General features: G+C 40.5%; 4 protein-coding genes across 5 annotated transcripts; all 4 read right to left on the bottom strand.

The window, feature by feature from the left end:
- Positions 1 to 631: 631 nt before the first annotated feature.
- LOC123509934 (histidine triad nucleotide-binding protein 3-like) lies at positions 632 to 2,375 on the bottom strand. The gene is made up of 4 exons (XM_045264568.1): positions 2,239 to 2,375; positions 1,558 to 1,686; positions 1,168 to 1,285; positions 632 to 886 (listed from the first exon to the last, which is right to left on the bottom strand). Exons 1-4 carry the CDS (start codon positions 2,296 to 2,298, stop codon positions 660 to 662), a joined length of 534 nt encoding a protein of 177 aa, XP_045120503.1. The 5' UTR covers positions 2,299 to 2,375; the 3' UTR covers positions 632 to 659.
- Positions 2,376 to 2,937: 562 nt separating this feature from the next.
- On the bottom strand, positions 2,938 to 6,808 carry LOC123509933 (presequence protease, mitochondrial-like). Its single transcript, XM_045264566.1, is given in 3 exon segments — positions 2,938 to 5,090; positions 5,093 to 6,079; positions 6,577 to 6,808. Coding segments are annotated over 3 exon segments (3,054 nt in total). The 5' UTR covers positions 6,698 to 6,808; the 3' UTR covers positions 2,938 to 3,144.
- Positions 6,809 to 10,722: 3,914 nt separating this feature from the next.
- LOC123509570 (ganglioside GM2 activator-like) lies at positions 10,723 to 15,753 on the bottom strand. Of its 2 annotated transcripts, none has more exons than XM_045263938.1 (7): positions 14,461 to 15,753; positions 14,044 to 14,181; positions 13,427 to 13,583; positions 12,844 to 12,900; positions 12,393 to 12,494; positions 12,096 to 12,272; positions 10,723 to 11,779 (listed from the first exon to the last, which is right to left on the bottom strand). In XM_045263938.1, the coding sequence occupies exons 2-7, from the start codon at positions 14,154 to 14,156 to the stop codon at positions 11,621 to 11,623; spliced, it is 765 nt and encodes a 254-aa protein (XP_045119873.1). In that variant the 5' UTR covers positions 14,157 to 14,181; positions 14,461 to 15,753; the 3' UTR covers positions 10,723 to 11,620. The 2 variants fall into 2 exon arrangements, with proteins under 2 accessions (XP_045119873.1, XP_045119874.1); XM_045263939.1 differs by having other exon boundaries at positions 14,580 to 15,751.
- Positions 15,754 to 16,758: 1,005 nt separating this feature from the next.
- On the bottom strand, positions 16,759 to 18,714 carry LOC123509571 (cystatin-A-like). The gene is made up of 4 exons (XM_045263941.1): positions 18,509 to 18,714; positions 18,155 to 18,267; positions 17,836 to 17,925; positions 16,759 to 17,397 (listed from the first exon to the last, which is right to left on the bottom strand). Exons 1-4 carry the CDS (start codon positions 18,546 to 18,548, stop codon positions 17,269 to 17,271), a joined length of 372 nt encoding a protein of 123 aa, XP_045119876.1. The 5' UTR covers positions 18,549 to 18,714; the 3' UTR covers positions 16,759 to 17,268.
- Between the last annotated feature and the right edge of the window lie 341 nt (positions 18,715 to 19,055).

Below are 19,055 nucleotides of genomic sequence, written 5' to 3' on the forward strand. Positions count from 1 at the left end.
AGTAGCATATTGGCATGAGTCTCTTCTCTGTGCTCAGTGTTCCACTTCTAAGGAAGAACTGGTCAGGCTCACTACTGATGTTTAGCAGTTAGTGGGGCTTGTCTGCATCTTATAAGAATGGTGATGGAGGTTACATAATAGATAATGGTTATGTATTATATATGTTATACCTAGCACTTAATTCGGGTAAGAACAGGATGTGTGCAGGTTCATTGTATCTAGCTATGCTTTAATTGCTCACTTCTTCAGCATATGATTACTACAGGAGATGAGGTTTCACCATTTTTTGCTGCTGCATTCTGCCTCTGTTAGCATGCATTGTCTTACAATACCAAATTCCCAAGTTAAATAAATTATCCATTCCAAATGTAGCCTGCTGTTGTCTGCTATAAGGGTATTTTACATTTTTTTTGTTTTGTGATGAGTTGGTGGCTAGTTATGCAAATACCAACCCTGTCCTATGTTTCTTCCTATGCAAAACGGCAACTCTGTCCATCATCCTTTGCTGGATTTACCATTTATTACGAAAGTTTCCTACAAATCACAACATCCCACATTGCTGAGTTGTGAGAGTTGCTTACCATTCTTAAGCAAGATCATTTAAATATTCATTCATACTGAAAAATTTCACCACATTTATACCATTTTTCACTCATATTTCACCTGAGTAGCAGCAACACAGTGAAGCTTACCGTCACAAACCAGAAAGAGTTTGACTTGAACATGGCCCGGCCTATCAAGCCCATCTCACTCTCAGGGGCAATGATGTGCAGGTGCAAGTGGCTGACTGAGTGGAAGGGTGGCCAATGGAACCCCAGCCTTGCTGTGTCTGTTGAGCCACCCTGTGTAATCAAGACCTCCTTGCTAAGAGCGGTCATCTTCTCCACTATCAGGTGAAGGAGAACAAGAGAAATTTAGTGAACATAGACAAGTTTCTTTTCTTCTATACATTTAAAGTGATGACTGATAATGAAGCAAAATTAGACTATATACTATAAAATGTTTATAATATGACCAGTGCAGGTATCATCATGGATAAAGTAAACATCTAGTACTCATACAGACACACACAATCTTCAACAAGCAGTCACACAGCTCTTTTACAACCTGAGTTCCATAGATTCTGAAGTACAAGCATAGGAGGAACAGCTGCCTTACAACCCTTACCAATGGGAATGTGCTCCTTGGTGAGGCACTTAGCATCAGTGATGTGCTCCCGTGTCAACACTAGGTAGTGGTGAGGTGCTGCTGGCCGGATGTCAGGGAACACCACAAACTCCTCATCCTGTAGTGGAGTGTGTTCGGTGCCACAGGAGACTTTATCAAAATTAGTCTGACAAACTATGTTAACAAAACTCATCTAACCTAACCTAAAGTGAAACAGCATAATTAGTCTAAATTACAAAAAATTATTCCTAACTAGATTGAAACTAGATAATCACAATTATCAAAATAATAAACGGCCTGGATAATCTGAGAAAAAATAGGTAGAAAATACTATTATGTGAGAGATCATAGAAATAAAAAAAAAAAAACATTGAGAATACCAGCACAGACCTGGTGCACAATATTGCTGGGCTCTAAGCCGTCACATATCCGACAGAACAGGCACTTGGCGCGCTGAGGACTGTTCTGCGTCTGGGGCAACTCAGAGGATGGGGAAGCACTCATGGTCTTGATGCTGGCCTGGAAATGAGTAGTTCTCAATGCCACTAGCAAAAGTACTCGCTCAAAAATGGCCAAAATTGTGACATGATTATATGATCCTCTAAATGGTGAGGATGAAACAACTGTCACTGTGTTCCTCTCCCAGAAGTAAGTAATAGAGCAAGTGACCACAAACAAACAACAAAACCAACAACCAGATAGCAACGAGAAAGAATGAATCACCAAGCAGGATGCAACCTCAGAATAAATGCTGGTATGTGGCCCCACTGACAGAGAATCATCTCTAACTGGGAGCCGAAGTAAGAATGGTATTTCTGAATGATCAAAGTTGGGGATTCGCTCTGACCCAGCTAACCATTTTATCTTCTCTTACATAAACAGAATAACAGTAGCTAATCAACATTACTTTCAGCCCACTACGCCTTACCCCTCCCAACTCACCATCCAGGCCAGGAGACCGCACCTTACCACACCCAGGCCCTGCTCGCCCCTCACCACACACCTTAACAAGTACACACCCCACACACCTGCTCAGTAGTCCACGAAAGTATTCAGAGCACACAGTCTCACCTTGGCAGTCCTGTACACCCTGTCAGTGAGGCGCAAGGCACTGGAGAGAGGCCGTCCCATCAACACCCGGCGGGCCGACAGTGGCAGCAGGGTGGCCTTTATTTACATGCTTTTCAACGAGCTCACATTCCAGTCACTCAGTAACAACGAAAAAAAAAAAAAGTGAAAAATGGGGAGGTTATCAACATAAGTAGCCTGAAATTAATTTGTTTATTAACTTCTGTATATATTTGAAACACAATTGTCTTTGAGATTTTTGCATCAACTGTCCTATCAGTTACATAACCGGGTCTCTTCATATCCTGAAAATTGACAAGCTGTATTGAACACCACTCATAATATCATAGATGACAATATTATTGCTCAAGGTTCATGTACTTTTCCTCTTCTCTTTATCACATCAATTAAGAATCTTGCATCAACTTATCAATTACATAATTATCTCTGCCCATTCTAGAACTTGAGACAAAGAATATTTTAGTTTAGTAAGACCCAGCTTCATTCACTGTTCAGCAGCATTTGCCCATAAGCTGCCTAGAAACTAACCTAATAAAATAAAAATTCTCTTGAGTACACAGAATTATTACACTCCAATTAACTACTTGTGAGGCATTACTACTTAGCTTACCACAGCAGCATACTGTGGGTATGTAGAGATATAAATAAATACGCTACCTATCAATGTGATTCAAATAACAATTCCAACAACAGTTTATTGACAAATCCTTAACCTTTAATATCAACAATTGTTATGACTGGACAAATAATTCAATTATATACATATTTACAGCTTGAATTACTGACATTATATTTTCACTCTCACAACTTCCCTTATCACATGTGATAAAAAACAACCAACAAACAAACAAATACAAGACTATCTACACTACCTCAACATAGATAGTTTCATCCCTGGATTGTGTTCCAGAATGGATCATTTTCCAGATCAACATTCTGGGGACCAATGAGATAGGCACCCTCCACAGGACCGTCCTTGAGATACATACGGGCCACCCTAACCAGGTCCTGGGGCGCCACATCCAGCACCAGCCGCCGGTGGTCAGCAAACAGCTCATCAGTGATATGTGCCAGGAAGCGGCGCCTGCCCAGGGAGCCTGGTGAGATGGGTGCATCCACCGCCTGGAACACCCCAAGCTTGGCTTCAGCCACGTCCCGCTCACTGAAGCCTCCAGACAGCACCCATTCCACAGCCGCATCAAAGGCTGCTAGTGTCTGGGTGGAATGAGGGTCACGATAACTGTAAAAGCCGAATGCTCCACCAGGGTCAGCCTTTGCTCCTCCACCGTATGCTCCTCCCTTTTCTCGAATTTCTCTATGGAGGAAGCGGAACATGACCCGCGCTAGGACCCTCAGAGCTCCAGCGTCTGGGTGGGCGTAGGGCACACCAGGATAAGCTTTGGAAGCAAAGTTAATGGGGAATGGGAAGACACAGTGAGTCTTGCAAGTGTGAGGACTAAAGGTTTGGGGAATGGTGCACAGGGTTGAGATGACAGGAGTGCCATCCAGGCCCTTCAAGAATCCCTCTATGGTGCTCAGAGCAGTGGCATGATGGTTTGGTGTGGTGTTAATGGCCACTCTCATGCCCTGCCGGCTCAATAGCTGCCCAGCCAGTTCTCTGAGGCTCTCCAGTGTGGGTGTCAAGTCCTGCGTTTCACTGAGAGCCTTCATGCGACGCAGCTGGGACAACCCACTCCAACTTTCTGCCAGAGATGACAGATAGCTGGTGGAAGCAGCAGCAGCAGTCATGGCATACTGGTGACCAGAGTAGACCAAACTGTTGGCCTGTTCAGTGGCTATCATGCTGACCAAAGTGTTAAACCGCTGTAAGTCATCAAATCTTGTTTCATTGAAGATGCGTTCCCAAAGGTCCATCATTTTCTGCAGATTTGTGTTGAGGCAGTGTGAGGAGAGTACAATGCCTTCCTCATACTGCATGGCATTGACAGGATGGAAGCAAGTGTGAGGGGAGACTCCCAAGCCTCCAGACACCAACTCTGCTGCTTGATCTAGCTGCCTGAAATCCATGTCCCCTGCCCCCATGCGTGTCAGCACACCACACAGGAGAGGCACTAGGGGTCGCAATTCTTCGCTCACATCCCTGGTGCTGAGGACAGCTGAGAAGTAAGTGAGATCATTGGTGGGACAATCACAGGCCTGCACCTGCACCCCACCACCAAGAGTCTGCACAGTGACAGGAACTGCCACCACACTACGAGGGATGTCAGACACCTGCAGAGTTGGAAGAACTGACAAGTCCTCTTCCTCCTCCTGCTTCTTAGCCAGTGTGTGTCCAAGCTCCCAGATTCTTGCACGCTCTTCTGGAGACAGAACAGCAACCTTCTCCTTGAGTTGAGCTTCTTCAAGACTCTGTAGGTTATCATCATATCCCTCCTGTGGTGCCATAGTCAATGTGTACTTGTGGGGATTTTCTTTTAAGTGTTCCCTCACCTTCTCTTGAAGGAACTTAGGATTTTCTGCTAAGCATTTCCTGAACTTGTCTATCTTACTGTTGATGAGCAGACCATCAATGGGGTCACCATCCAGGTTCCAGAGTGGGGTAAGATTCATAGCAAGTGTAAGGCCAAAGTTGGAGGCTTGGTGCTTGAGGCTAAGTTCAATATTGTGCAGCACAGACTCCACACGCTCAGCAGGAAACCCTTCCTCTATGACTTTATCCAAGGTCTCCTCGATGATAGTTTTGATCTTCTCTACATCCTGGTCCTTGACTCCCTGCAGCCCCACAGTGAAGACAGTGCTTCTTGTGTGACCCTCATAGCCTGATGAAGGAGAAAAACTCGAGCCAAGCCCAGGCTCCAATAAAGCCTTATAAAAGGAGCATTAGGACCACTGGTTAAGAGGTCTCCTAGAATAGCTAATACCAATGTTTCAAAGGTATCAGTGATGTCAACTAACTTATAAGACACTGCAATACTATTCTGTGCATCTACACTAGCCAGATGATCAAAGCCACAAGCCACATGAGCAGATCGAGGTTCCTTCCAGCTGGGTTCTTCTGGCACTTCTGTTTTGGGATTAATTTTGTTGTAATGACTCAGATAATTATCATGTATGAATTGGAGATGGTTGACAAGAGGCTGGTCTCCATAGGTGAAGAAGTGTGCATTGCTGGGATGATAGTGGTATGCATGAAACTGCTTGAGCTGCTCCCACGTTAATTGAGGAATAGCAAGAGGGTCCCCACCTGACACTACTCCATAAGTGTGTGATGGAAGAACACCATTTTGAAGCTTCTGCATGAACAGCCGCTGGGAGTCGGCAAACACTCCCTTCATCTCATTGAACACCACACCCTTGAACACAATGGGGGAGGACTGATCTTTGATATCCTGGTGCTCCAGCCTCCACCCCTCCTGCAGGAAGTCCATCTCAGAAAGATTGGGTTTGAACACAGCATCCATGTACACAGACATGAGATTCCTGAAGTCCACTGGATGCTGTGTGGAGAAAGGGTAGATGGTAAAATCACTACCTGTCATAGCATTCATAAAAGTGGACAGGGAACGGTTCAGCATCTTGAAGAAGGGATCTCTGCATGGAAACTTCTCACTGCCACAGAGAACTGTGTGCTCCAGGATGTGGGGCACGCCTGTAGAATCCATGGGGGTTGTGCGGAAACCCACACAAAACACATTGTTGGGATCAGCACGAGCTATGTGAAGGTAGTCAGCACCGGTGCCTTGGTGCTCGAGGCGGAGTGCTGTGAGGTGAAGTTCAGGGACCTCCTGTACCTCTTTCACCACAAAACCAGACACTTCCCTCCCCACTGGAAATTCTGCTAGGACTGCCTCTTTTGTAGCCACTGAAAATAGGAAATTAATGCATTAAGTCATATGTAGATCCAAATGAAAACAGCACAACAATAAGGGTGTCTAGATACTAGTTAATCCACAGGCATGCCAAGAAAGCACCATCTAGCAATATTAGAACATGGGTATCTAACATAGATATTTCTTTATTTTTCTTACACTTCAAATCAATTTCATTACGAGTCTTTAGTAATGCCTAGTCTTAGAGCAATATGTGAAAAAAGCCCACTTAGGTGCCAGTCCCTAAAGAAAAGTCAGTTTTAGAATGAGTGCCTTAACATTTCCTGAGTTCAAGTCATAGGAAGTAGGCAAGAAGTTCTAGAATTTACCGATATTAATGTATGGGTATGTGTGTACAAGTAAACAACAAGGAGTGTGTTGTTATGTGAGCTGCACAATACTGATATGTAATCAATCCACACATATGCTGATAAAGCACCCAGCCTGAATGTTGCATCACCCTTCACCTCATGGCTCGCACCCTCATCACCTTCCGCCGCGCCGCTCCTGCCGGGGTTCGTCACCAGTGTTCTCGCCTCCCGTCGCCCGTACCCGCGGGCCACTACCCTGCCCTTGGACACCAGCGACCGTAGTAGTGTGAAGATAGTCATTTTGCTCCAGGCAGCTGCTCACACCACGCTACACAGCACAGTATTGTAGCGCCTCACATGGGCGGTGCTGAGTGACGAATGTTTGGTGATGTAAACAAACTTCTTCCTCCTGTGTCCTACCTACTCCTAACCCTTCCCCCTCTCTCTCTCTCTCAAGGTCTTATTTGTCGCACATAACTCATGTTCCTTTATTTGAATATTTCCTCTACTATTTTTCTTTGCTGCCCTTGAAATGAGTACGTATTGAGGAAACTATCTAATACCACAAGCGCCAAGCAAAGAGAGCTGCAGAATCAAGGGCAGCGGAGAGAGAGAGAGAGAGAGAGAGAGCCCATGGAAGCACTTTCTTGTGAGTTGGTCATAGACATTTCTATGGCCTTTCAATGCAATGGAATAGTGTATACTGTATTATCATATTTGATCTCTAGGAGAACTTGATGTAGTATTTCAGGATAAATATATATATATATATATATATATATATATATATATATATATATATATATATATATATATATATATATATATATATATATATATATATATATCATATGTCTATAGGCCTACATAGTAATACACACTTAAATCAGTTTCACATATATCACAGGAATATTTATTTCCAACACCATTACAGTACAAGCAAACCATAGGTACCCTAATAGTTAACATAATATCTACCAATATATTGTTATGCTATATACATAATAATCTCATAAAATACTGTAAAAGGTTATATGGACCTGAATTATTCTTTGTATGAAAATGTTAAACACCATAGGCTATAATTATACACCTGAACATTCATACATCTATGAGAATTGCTCTCCTCACTTATTGGGTCCCTGATAATCACAATCAATTATACTCTCATTATCTTACACAAAAGATTTATCACAACAGACATATTATAAAAAAATTTTAAAAATTTGGGATCTTGCCACCTACACAAGTATGGTGGCAATAAAACCTACATTGTACATCTAATTTCCGCTACCTGTTCTATCACTCCAGTGCAGCCTCAGGACCCGCCTAAGCGGAGGTGCTTCTGGCATTTTAACTCTGCTAAGTGGGAGGAACTAAGGCAGTACTATTCTGATTTCCCTTGGGATGATTATTGTTTTCATGTCAGAGATCCTTCTCTTTGTGCCGAGCGCATAACAGAGGTGATTATCTCTGGCATGGAGCTATACATTCCTCATACTTTCTCTAACCCTAAAGCTAAAAAGCCTTGGTTTAACTCTGCTTGTTCTCGTGCTGTCAATGATAGAGGCGGCTCACAAACGGTTCCGTAGCCATCCAACTGCTGAAACTCATGCCCTATATATTTCTGCCCGTAATCATGCCAAATCTATTCTCCAACTTACTAAAAACTCTTTCATCAATAGAAAATGTCAAAGTCTTTCCAATTCTAACTCCTCTCGAGATTTCTGGCATCTAGCCAATAATATCTCTAACAACTTTACTTCTTCGTCTTTCCCTCCTTTACTTCATCCAGATGGCTCTACAGCTGTCTCTTCTTTTCTAAAGCTGAACTCTTCGCTCAAACCTTTGCTACCAACTCAACTTTGGATGATTCTGGGCATATTCCTCCTACTCCTCCACCCTCTGACTACTTCATCCCTAAAATTAAAATTCTTTATAAAGACGTTTTCCTGGCCCTCTCTGGCCTTGATTCTCGGAAGGCTTACGGTCCGGATGGAGTCCCTCCTGTTGTTCTCAAAAACTGTGCTTCCGAACTCGCTCACTGCCTGGTCAAACTCTTTCATCTGTGTCTCTCTACTTCTATTTATCCTTCTTGCTGGAAGTTTGCTCACATTCAACCTGTCCCTAAAAAGGTGACCACTCCAATCCTTCTAACTACCGCCCTATAGCTTTGATTTCCTGCCTTTCTAAAGCCTTTGAGTCTATCCTTAATAGGAAGATAATGAGGCATCTATCAGCTCACAACCTTCTCTCTGATTGCCAGTATGGTTTCCGTAAAGGCAGATCTACTGGTGATCTTCTTACTTTCCTAACTGAATCTTGGTCATCCTCTTTTAGGGACTTCGGTGAAACCTTTGCTGTCGGCCTTGACATATCGAAAGCCTTCGATAGAGTCTGGCACAAATCTTTAATTTCTAAACTACCCTCCTACGGATTCTATCCTTCTCTCTGTACCTTCATCTCCAGTTTCCTTTCCGATCGTTCTATTGCTGCTGTAGTAGACGGTCACTGTTCTTCCCTAAAACTATCAACAGTGGTGTTCCACAGGGTTCTGTCCTATCACCCACTCTCTTTCTATTATTCATCAATGATCTCCTAAATCTGACTCAATGCCCTATCCACTCCTATGCTGATGATACCACCTTGCATTATTCAACAGCGTTCAACAGACGCCCAACCCAACAACAATTAAATGACTCAAGGCGAGATGCTATAGGACGCCTAACTTCTGATCTTTCACTTGTTTCTGATTGGGGCAGAGAAAACCTGGTTTTGTTCAATGCCTCAAAAACTCAATTTCTACAACTATCTACTCGACATAACCTTCCAGACAACTATCCTCTCTTCTTCAATAACACTCAACTTCCCTCTCCTCTACATTAAACACACTCGGTCTATCCTTCACTAAAAATCTAAACTGGAAATTTCACATCTCTACTCTTGCTAAATCAGCTTCCAAGAAGTTAGGTGTCCTGTGGCGTCTTCGTCCATTTTCTCTCCTCCCAGCTGCTTGCTCTGTACAGGGCCTCATCCGCCCGTGTATGGAGTATGGCTCTCATGTCTGGGGGATCCACACACAGCTTTACTAAACAAGGTGGAATCTAAAGCTTTTCGTCTTATCAACTCTTCTCCTCTAACTGACTGTCTTGATTCTTTAAGTCACCGCCGCAATGTTGCATCTTTATCTGTCTTCTACCGCTGTTTTCATGCTGTCTGCTCTTCTGAACTTGCTAACTGCTTGCCTTCCCCTCCTGCGGCCTCGCTGCACAAGACTCTCTACTTCTTCTCATCCCTATTCTGTCCATCTTCCTAATGCAAGAGTTAACCAGTATCTTCACTCCTTCATTCCCTACACTGGTAAACTCTGGAACTCTCTACCTGTGTCTGTATTTCCACCTGCCTATGACTTAAACTCTTTCAAAAGAGGAGTGTCAAGACACCTCTTACGTTAACTGGACCCTCCTTTTAGATTTTTTTGTTTTTTCTCTTTCTCCTACTTTCCTCTCAACAGGGCCTGGCAACCAGCGGGATTTTTTTTTTCCAACACTTTGTTTTCCCTTGGCCAGTGCCCTTGTAATGTAAAAAAAAAAAAAAAAAAAAAACTTATGACACTAAACGTCAGTGTCATCTTTGAAATTCTCTTGATTGCTGCACAGGTTTATGTTTCAGTTATCATTAATAAGGCACATTTGACTTAATATCTACATATTAATTCACAAACATCAATAATTTGAGTACCACTTATATGATCACATTTAAGTTCAAAAGAAGTTAACTTATTTACTACTATTATGTAGATTATCACATAGCAAGTCCCAGGTTATGCAAGAATCTGTGGAGAGATTACTGGTGAACAGAGGACTCACACACAATAAAAAATGTTCCATCATCATAGTCAGACTGACACTAGACCTAAAACTGTGAAATACAAGTAGCAATACCACTCATTCCTAAACTTCAAATAAAACAGAATTCCCTTCTAGGCTGTCACATCTTTCACCTGTCATGCCTTCCTAACAATGAGGCAGGCTATCCACAGTACTAGTTTCACTTTTTATCATCACTTTCCCTTTTATTTGTCCTTTCTATTTAAATATCTATCTATCTATCTATATCTATATCTATCTATCTATCCATATATATATATATATATATATATATATATATATATATATATATATATATATATATATATATATATATATATATATATATATATATACTGAAACAAGACATTAGCATACACTCATACACATTCATGATCAGATTTTCAACCATTCCTTCACATTATACATAAAACATATTAAAATAAAACATCTGGAGATTTTGTTCAATGTTTTAACCCTGATAATCTTTTGTACATGGCAAAATTACAACTAATGTGTACTGTATTTTTTATCAATTAAAATATTCCACACCTCAAAATTACATCTACATTTCTCTTCAATATTAATTCCAATAATTTTCAAAAGTAATTGTTTTTATATTAATCTTGCATCAAAGCAACTATGACAGAGATGAAAATTATATTAAATTTCAGGAGCTATGTAGACCAGCAATGTTACAACTTCAGTAAAAAAAGTAAAGAAAAATATAACTATTCATTTCTGGTTATCTCCTAAACTTCCATATAAGGAACACATACAGGCAATGGAACTAAGCAAATAACCCTCTTTGTATAAAGTTTGGCTCACATCCTGAGTAGTAATGGGTCACCAGAAGACTGCTGTATCGCTGAGAAAACCTTATAAAATATGTTACAAACTTCCCCTTAAAGTATGATATGGCATTTGGAATACTGGCAGCTTTAGTGTTAAGTAATATGAGGCTTTTTTTCAGTAACAAAGCTACTACTATTCTAAAATGTTGTGATAAAAAATGGGCATCATACATGTTATCACATACCAATAGTATCGATAACATAATTATTGATTATATAAAATCATATTAATATATTTGCAAGAAAGTCCAGCCATCATGACATATAACAACCAGTAATACAAACACACTAACAAAAAAATACCACATAACACATAATTATGATCCAATACAAACCTGATGACAAAAACAACCTTCATATAGGAATATATTAAGAAATAATAGAGAGTAACCATTAACTATACAAGGTAACACTCTCTCTCTGAGCAAACACCACATTAGCCTGAGTATCCTGCATGCCTCTCACTCATAGGCAGGAGAATGTCAGTGATGTGCCATGGTTTAGTATGACACTGAGACATAGAGGTTGTAGCATCCGAGTGACACACCTTTCTTTTGGGCAGTGGCATGGATATAGTAATCTCCAGAGACAAGCCAGGCAGGAATATACTTGACAAGCTCTGTAATGTTGAATACTCCTCCTTTCACCTTATACTGGCCCTGGTAGTGTAGGAAAAGAATAATGAGGTTTGTTTAACTTTCCATGCACACCTTTCCTAGTCTGGTCTGCAATAATGCACGAGTTATTGTATGCCAATAGAGAAATTATGGAAAAAGAGTTCCACTTAGAGGATTATAAACCTTTCCATGAACACTTTTCTAATTTGTAATGATGAATTCTTGCATGGCAGTGGAGAAATGAAGGAAAAATGTTGTCACTCATTAAACTCTTACAACATAGAGGAAAAAAATTGAGTAATGATTTATATGGTCAGAGAAGCAGTAAGAGAACAATATGAAGGGACCATTCACTCACCTTCTTAATAGGGCACCGGCAAGGCAGTCCAAATCTAGGGAAGGGGTCAGGACATGGTTGAGAGGGCACAAAGGGAGACAGCTGACACACATCCTTGTAGTAGCAGGAGCCCAAGTCATCCACACAGGGGACCTTCACCCAAAACCACCCCATCTTGCGCTCCACTTTGACTGAAGCCTGGCAGGGGAAGACTTTGTTTATTTCACTGAACATACAAAACAAAATAGACATTAATCCTCACAGTAAGTATAAGTGAAGGCAGTGATTCATGAAGGCTTTATTCACAGGTTCACATACCGAAATGGGAGCATCAAGGAAGCGATCCAGGTATGCATTCAAGGTAAGGGTGATGTTGCTGTCAATTAGTACAGGGTCTGGAAACACCTGGAGCTGCTTGAGCTGGAAGATTAAACAAAGATTAGTTTCTTGTTGACATTAATGACTCAAAACAGCAATGTAGGTGGACAGCATATATAGGATCTTTGTACAAGTTATCTATCCTATGAAAATATAAAAGGACTGGTATTTAAGTCATAACATTTCTATTGCAATGTAAAATATTGGCATTGTGTGAAAAGCAGGCAATAAAATATACAACTGAGTGAGCCAAGTGACTGCTGTCCTTATCACTATAACTTCATGGCTACATACAACTACAAATAATCAGTATCATTATCATAGTGAGACAAGCAATTCACATATACTTAATCACAAAGCTACTAGAAGTCCCAAAATCCAAAGTAGTTACCTGCACTGGGTCTGATGCACTGCCACAGTTTGACCATGAGAAATGTATGTGGCGCTCCTGTACAAAACAAAAGGCAAAGTTAAAGTCTTCACCCAAAACTCTTCATATATCCCATGTGCTTGACTACAAAGACTTAGAATAAGATTTCTGTGTTTAAGGCAAGTAGATAAGTGTGCATATATGTGTGTGTGTGTGTGTAGGCAGGTGATCATTCCTCTCCAACATCTTATTCCCATATTACTCATAACTAAAATAAGCAAGCATACCTAACCATTCTAAGCCTTCTTCTCTATATGACAATCCCCACACCTGTATATAATTTACATGTCTGTATTACTTGGTGAAAAAAGGGTATAATAGTCATAATTCAACATGAAACATATATATATATATATATATATATATATATATATATATATATATATATATATATATATATATATATATATATATATATATATAAGTTAATACATTTCTTTGGAGTTTATGCATTGTTGTTTATAAAAGTAATCTCTTACATAAGCTAATAAAACTATGCATTCACATAAAAAAAAAAAAAACACACATAAAATTTTACACTTACATTCCCTAAATCATCAATGTAAACAATGTGTGTGGCTGGACTTGTAGCATCCCAGGTACTGAGCAGGTAGAGGAGAAGCCAAAGCTGTGTGAGGGTTACCACACTCACGACAAAGGCCAGCGTCAGCCGTGAGCCCATGCAGCACTGCCTCCAGAACCTGTAGAGTGATGTGTTGCTCATAAACTGCCAAATTCTACACTGTTCTAATTATCATGCACTGAATATCAAGAGCAAAAATCAGGAAAGTTATGCTTATACCAGAAATCAAGGGTATTTTCCTCTTTTCAGACATTTTAAATAGCTATATTTGAAAAAAAAAAATTAAGGATAATTCCATAATGATACAACAATCACAGACGAAATGACAATATAAATAGCATTAACATATTAGCATGAATTCAGAACCTAACATATATCCTACAGTTCTACAACATGATGATGATAACAGAGAGAGAGAGAGAGAGAGAGAGAGAGAGAGAGAGAATAGGGAAAATAGGAAAATCCAAACTGAACTAAGAAAAGATACTCTCACTATCTCTCTCTCAGAACATAATAAATATGGATAAGTTATCACCCAGAAAGGCTCCTCAGACAACAACACTGTTCCCTTCTCTTACCGCTCTTTGCAGGAGGATGTGTGGTGGCGGTCATCATGCAACTCCTCAGCCCCGAGTGTCTCCACCAGGACATCCCAGGATACCTCACCCTTCTCTCCAAATTGGATCTTCATTGTCCCTCCTCACCATTTGAATGAGCTGTGGCAAAGTACAATTAACTTTTTGTAAAAAGGTGGTCACTGTTTAGCAGAGAGAGAGAGAGAGAGAGAGAGAGAGAGAGAGAGAGAGAGAGAGAGAGAGAGAGAGAGAGAGAGAGAGAGAGAGGCAAACTACAAGTGACTTTTCGTAAATAAGGTGGTCACAGTTTAGCATCTTAGGAGAGAGAGAGAGAGAGAGAGAGAGAGAGAGAGAGAGAGAGAGAGAGAGAGAGAGAGAGAGAGAATGCAAGTCACAGGAACCAATCGTTCGTATACTTACAGCAAACAATGTGAAATTCCTCCCTCAGCAAACACAGAGCAAACCTGCCACCCAGGCAGCCAAGGTTACACAGTACGTCTGGCACTATTACCTGGACACCGAATCTTACACAGGCCTACCTTTATATCATGGATGACACTACATAGGCCAAAATCCACTTTATGACAAGCCGCTGGGAGAGTATCTATAGTGATAAAGGCACTTATTACACGACACCCTCACATGTCTCAGAGTCCTATCGTCTTTGTTTACTGTTTACAATTCGGTCAGCTGATCAGGTGGCCTTGTGACTTTTGACTTTACAACACACACACACACACACACACTGGAAGGATTAAATATGTGAAAACGTTTGTTCGTTTATTATATGGTTAATAGTCAATCATTGTTGGTGTTACATAACTTTTTGTGTTCCTTCTTTTCTAACGCACACTCACACAGAAATTCTCCTCAACAATCATCCCCTTCCAATTTTGCCATCTTATCATAATCGTTTCAGTCTTCGTGTCTCTTAACCTCTTCTTCCCTCTCTCCTCTCGTCCTCGAGGAGAATAGAAATGTTGGTATTAGCAGTTGTAATCGTCTTCAAGCACGACTCCTAAGCGAAAAAAAAAATCCACTTTAATGCGAATTTCTAGTGAAGGATTCCAGTTTTGCCGGGAAGTATAGACATGTGACGGGTTGTGAACTGCATTAGTTATATAGCTCCTTCGATGACTACCATTTTTCTTATATATCCTAGCTGGCTTTCCATATTACACATACAATTGTAATATAGCATTACTAGCGGTTTTAGTAGCTTTATATATTGTCATGCAGTGTCGAAATTAACAGTGGGGTTAAAATTGAGTCCCTGGAAAGTATAACATCCCTTATATTGCATAACTTTCTCTTGTATATTACGAGAACTATAGGTGCGTGTACATTTTCTTTATGTTAGTTTACAGTGGGTTTATATATCGCATGCATGTACCGTACATGTCTTCAGTTATCACTTACAAGTTACCGTTCAAACCCAATAGTATGCCCTGCTTCAGGATAAATATGTACTACTATATATCGCTTTGTTCATGCTACATAGCTACAGAGGTAGGTTTGTCACTAAGCGGAAATGTTATTTGTCGTACACTCTATGACATTTGCCACTGTCCGTGTAGTATAGTATAGTGTTGCTATGGGCTGACCGAGGTAGGATGCTGGAAATGCTGGCTCTCCTTGACCCTTCCTCGCTATCCCTCCTGAGCCTCTTACCATAAAACAGTCCCGCTGGCTATAATATTATGCCTATCGTCCTATCCACATTCTCTCTCTCTCTCTCTCTCTCTCTCTCTCTCTCTCTCTCTCTCTCTCTCTCTCATTTGACAGATTTAGAACAGACAATCTACTGGCAAAAATTGAAAAATCCTTGTGTTTGCATTTTTATGTATTTCCATAGGTACGTACCAATTAATGAGTTGGTGGCTTGCCTTGTGCACTAAAAGATCATATAGTGTTGTAAAACACTTCTGCGAAACTACATTGAAAAGGTCTTTATAGTTGAAGCTACATGTGTTTTAAGGATTTCTACATTATTATCTTGAAGAACATTCTTGAGAACTAAGTTAATCATCTTTGTGACCTTTGAAATAGTCGTGGTGAGAGAGCGGCGTTTCAGAGTATAGCCTTGGGTGATGAAGCAAGTGACAGATCTTTGTTTTCATAGCTGATGAAATTGAGACAGTTCAGTCTGAACGAAAGGAATCAAAATAAGAAAAAATAAAGAAAATTTAAATAAGAATAGGAATAGTACACTGTACAATTTGGCCTGCGTAAGGAATAGATCGATTGACTATATATACAAATCTTAAAAACAAAAAAAGAGAGATAGAAAAAAAAATGAGTGGCCAGAGCAGAATGGGAGTTCTGCGATACGAGGAGAAAGGAGAGTTGAAGGAACAGACGTGGAAAAAATAAATGAGTTAAAAGGGATGACTTGTAATATTTTAGTTGCAGGATGTGACGTGTGTGTGTGTGTGTGTGTGTGTGTGTGTGAATTCCCTGAACTGAAATTTAAACAACTCTTGGATGATTTTGTTTTTCATTTGCATTGCCTCTGACATCCATGCATATCTCATTTCCACACGCTTGGCGTCACAGAAATGATACCTACGAGATTGTGAGCCTTGGATTCCTAATATGGGATACTTAGCTGTTTTTTATTTCCTTTCATTTGAAATAAGAAAACCCACACATAGCTATCTTATTAATTAATTAATGTATCTTCCCTTCAGGCTTCAGGATCACCAAAGCACATCCAAGTTTTCCAATTTATATCTTTATTTCAGCCTCATACATGACAGCCTCCACCATTTACTTGGCTACGTCCTCACCCTTTTCAGTTACACAATGCAACAAAGAAATTTTGTCAGATTATTAAAATTCGCTGGCATTGTGTTGCTAGTGGAAGGATGAAGAGGCAAGCCTGAATCACGGAACCCTTGCACCTCTTATCATTCATACTTGTAAAAACATTTTAATCGTATAAATGTCACTCAGCTCCTTTTGATAAAAAAAAAAAAAAACAAGTACAACACAGCTACAACAAGCGACAGGATTTGTATTTAGGAAATTGACTTTCATAGGGACTATTCTTCAAAGGCCACAGAGATGGCAATGGTGTTTTCAGGAGTATTTATCCCAGTTTTGTTTTGTTTTCTTAACATCTCAGGGAACATTCTTGAAAATCCAGTACTTTCTAGGATTAATAAAAGGCCGTTGAAAGATAGTCCCAGAAGAAGCTGAAACACTTACAGCAGTCCAATCATTGCATTAGAACTGCTCGATGTATTCAATGGGATGGGTGCGCCCCTTAGGGTAATGCATACCATGCAGCTCCACGTTTTGATCAAAGCCTTTGTAAATCCTCAGGTGCACCACGTCATCCTCACCAATGTCCACCTGTGCACAGAGGGACACGACGCCTTTACTAGAAACTCATAATCTAAACAAAACTAGAAAGACACTTCACAGAGAGAGAGAGAGAGAGAGAGAGAGAGAGAGAGTATTAATAGCTCTTCCTTTCTAGATATGGAATTCCCGTGATCTCTCTCTCTCTCTCTCTCTCTCTCTCTCTCTCTGAAACATTGAATTAGTACAATATTTATAGCTAAGTTTAAATAAATCAACTAAAAAGTATATGATTATGTTATGATTATGCATTGTGAGAGAGAGAGAGAGAGAGAGAGAGAGAGAGAGAGAGAGAGAGAGAGAGAGAGAGAGAGAGAGAGAGAAAATTTAACTAACATTTATCTGCACAACTTACACAGGCAAATAGTTTACAATAATAATAACTAAGATGACTTTTAGAAACACTCATGTTTGTCTCTAACACTTTACCTTGGCAAAGTAGTTAATTCCAGCCACTACTTGCGTCTTGAAGCCCAGCAGTGTCATTTGGTCCACCTGGCGGCCCAGTCTCTCTTCCACCTGCAGACAATGAGAGCCAATGTTATCAATTAAATTATTTCATATCTCGTTTCTACTATTTTTTACAGACTTATGTGGAATTATACTTTCTATCTCTTTTTTCATCATTATTCAGTAGTGAGAGGATTATTCTACAAGTTTGAAGAGAGAGAGAGAGAGAGAGAGAGAGAGAGAGAGAGAGACTACGAAGGGATGTTATTTGTATTGCGTCCCGTGCCCGAGGGCTTACCTGAGGCTTCACGGCGTCCACCATAGCCTGCACCTCAGGAGTGGGCGACTTTTCCGGAGAAGTGCCTCCTGGTACCATCATGCCCAATCCTTCCACACACTCGCCCACCAACACTGCCAGGAAAAATAATGTTAGGGAACAACTGGCAACTCCACCGAGAAGCGATGGCTGATACGTCAGATACGAGCTGCTTCGATAGGAGCATGCAAATATCACAATAATTTTTTATGCTGCGCTAAGCCTAACATTAAAGGGAACACCTAGCAAAGAAAACCATTCATGACCTCAGCAGCTCAAGTCTGAAATTTCATTACGATTGTTAAGAAAGAACAAGGCAGATGGTGCTGAACAAACCCATGGTTAGGAAGAGGACGCTGCACAGTCGGAGAGTCATCTTGCCGTAATGGGTGGCTCAAGGTTCTGAGGATAGGCAGGGAATGTAGGTCTTCTCTCTACCACAGCGATGGGAGGACTGGCTGTGGCTGACTCGGTGGCTGCTGGAAGGGCTGAAATCCTACCATTGCTCACCGCCACCCACCTGAGTAGATGTAGCACGGCAGTGATTGGTTGCGCTGCTTGCGTCATCAGCGTCACGTGATACAAAGTAAACACGTACGGATGTTACGTCGCTGAGAAAACCTCATCATCCTATGGAGCTATTGCCACCCGTCTCTCCACAGGTGTGTACTGGGAAATACCCCTCTCCCATCATGGAGTAGGTACGGAATGAGTTATCACTCGACCTTGCCAAATCCTTTCAACTTATACCATAGGCTTAAATTGTAAGTTCTATGAGATATTGTAATAAAACATCATATATATATATATATATATATATATATATATATATATATATATATATATATATATATATATATATATATATATATATATATATATA

Source organism: Portunus trituberculatus, chromosome 27, assembly GCF_017591435.1.
Source record: "Portunus trituberculatus isolate SZX2019 chromosome 27, ASM1759143v1, whole genome shotgun sequence".
NCBI lineage: Eukaryota > Metazoa > Arthropoda > Malacostraca > Decapoda > Portunidae > Portunus > Portunus trituberculatus.

Coding starts and splice junctions, on each gene's coding strand:
- LOC123509571 (XM_045263941.1), bottom strand. CDS start 18,548: ATGACTCTCCGACTGTGCAGCGTCCTCTTCCTAACCATGG. Junction 18,268..18,508: donor CGTCCTCTTCCTAACCATGG/GTTTGTTCAGCA, acceptor TTTTCCTGGCAG/TGTTGGTGGGCGAGTGTGTG. Junction 17,398..17,835: donor GAATTAACTACTTTGCCAAG/GTAAAGTGTTAG, acceptor CTCTGTGCACAG/GTGGACATTGGTGAGGATGA.
- LOC123509570 (XM_045263938.1), bottom strand. CDS start 14,156: ATGAAGATCCAATTTGGAGAGAAGGGTGAGGTATCCTGGGATGTCCTG. Junction 13,584..14,043: donor ACATCCTCCTGCAAAGAGCG/GTAAGAGAAGGG, acceptor ATCACTCTACAG/GTTCTGGAGGCAGTGCTGCA. Junction 11,780..12,095: donor GCCGGTGCCCTATTAAGAAG/GTGAGTGAATGG, acceptor CTACACTACCAG/GGCCAGTATAAGGTGAAAGG.
- LOC123509934 (XM_045264568.1), bottom strand. CDS start 2,298: ATGGGACGGCCTCTCTCCAGTGCCTTGCGCCTCACTGACAGGGTGTAC. Junction 1,286..1,557: donor CCAGCAATATTGTGCACCAG/GTCTGTGCTGGT, acceptor ACTCCACTACAG/GATGAGGAGTTTGTGGTGTT. Junction 887..1,167: donor CAAGGAGCACATTCCCATTG/GTAAGGGTTGTA, acceptor TTCACCTGATAG/TGGAGAAGATGACCGCTCTT.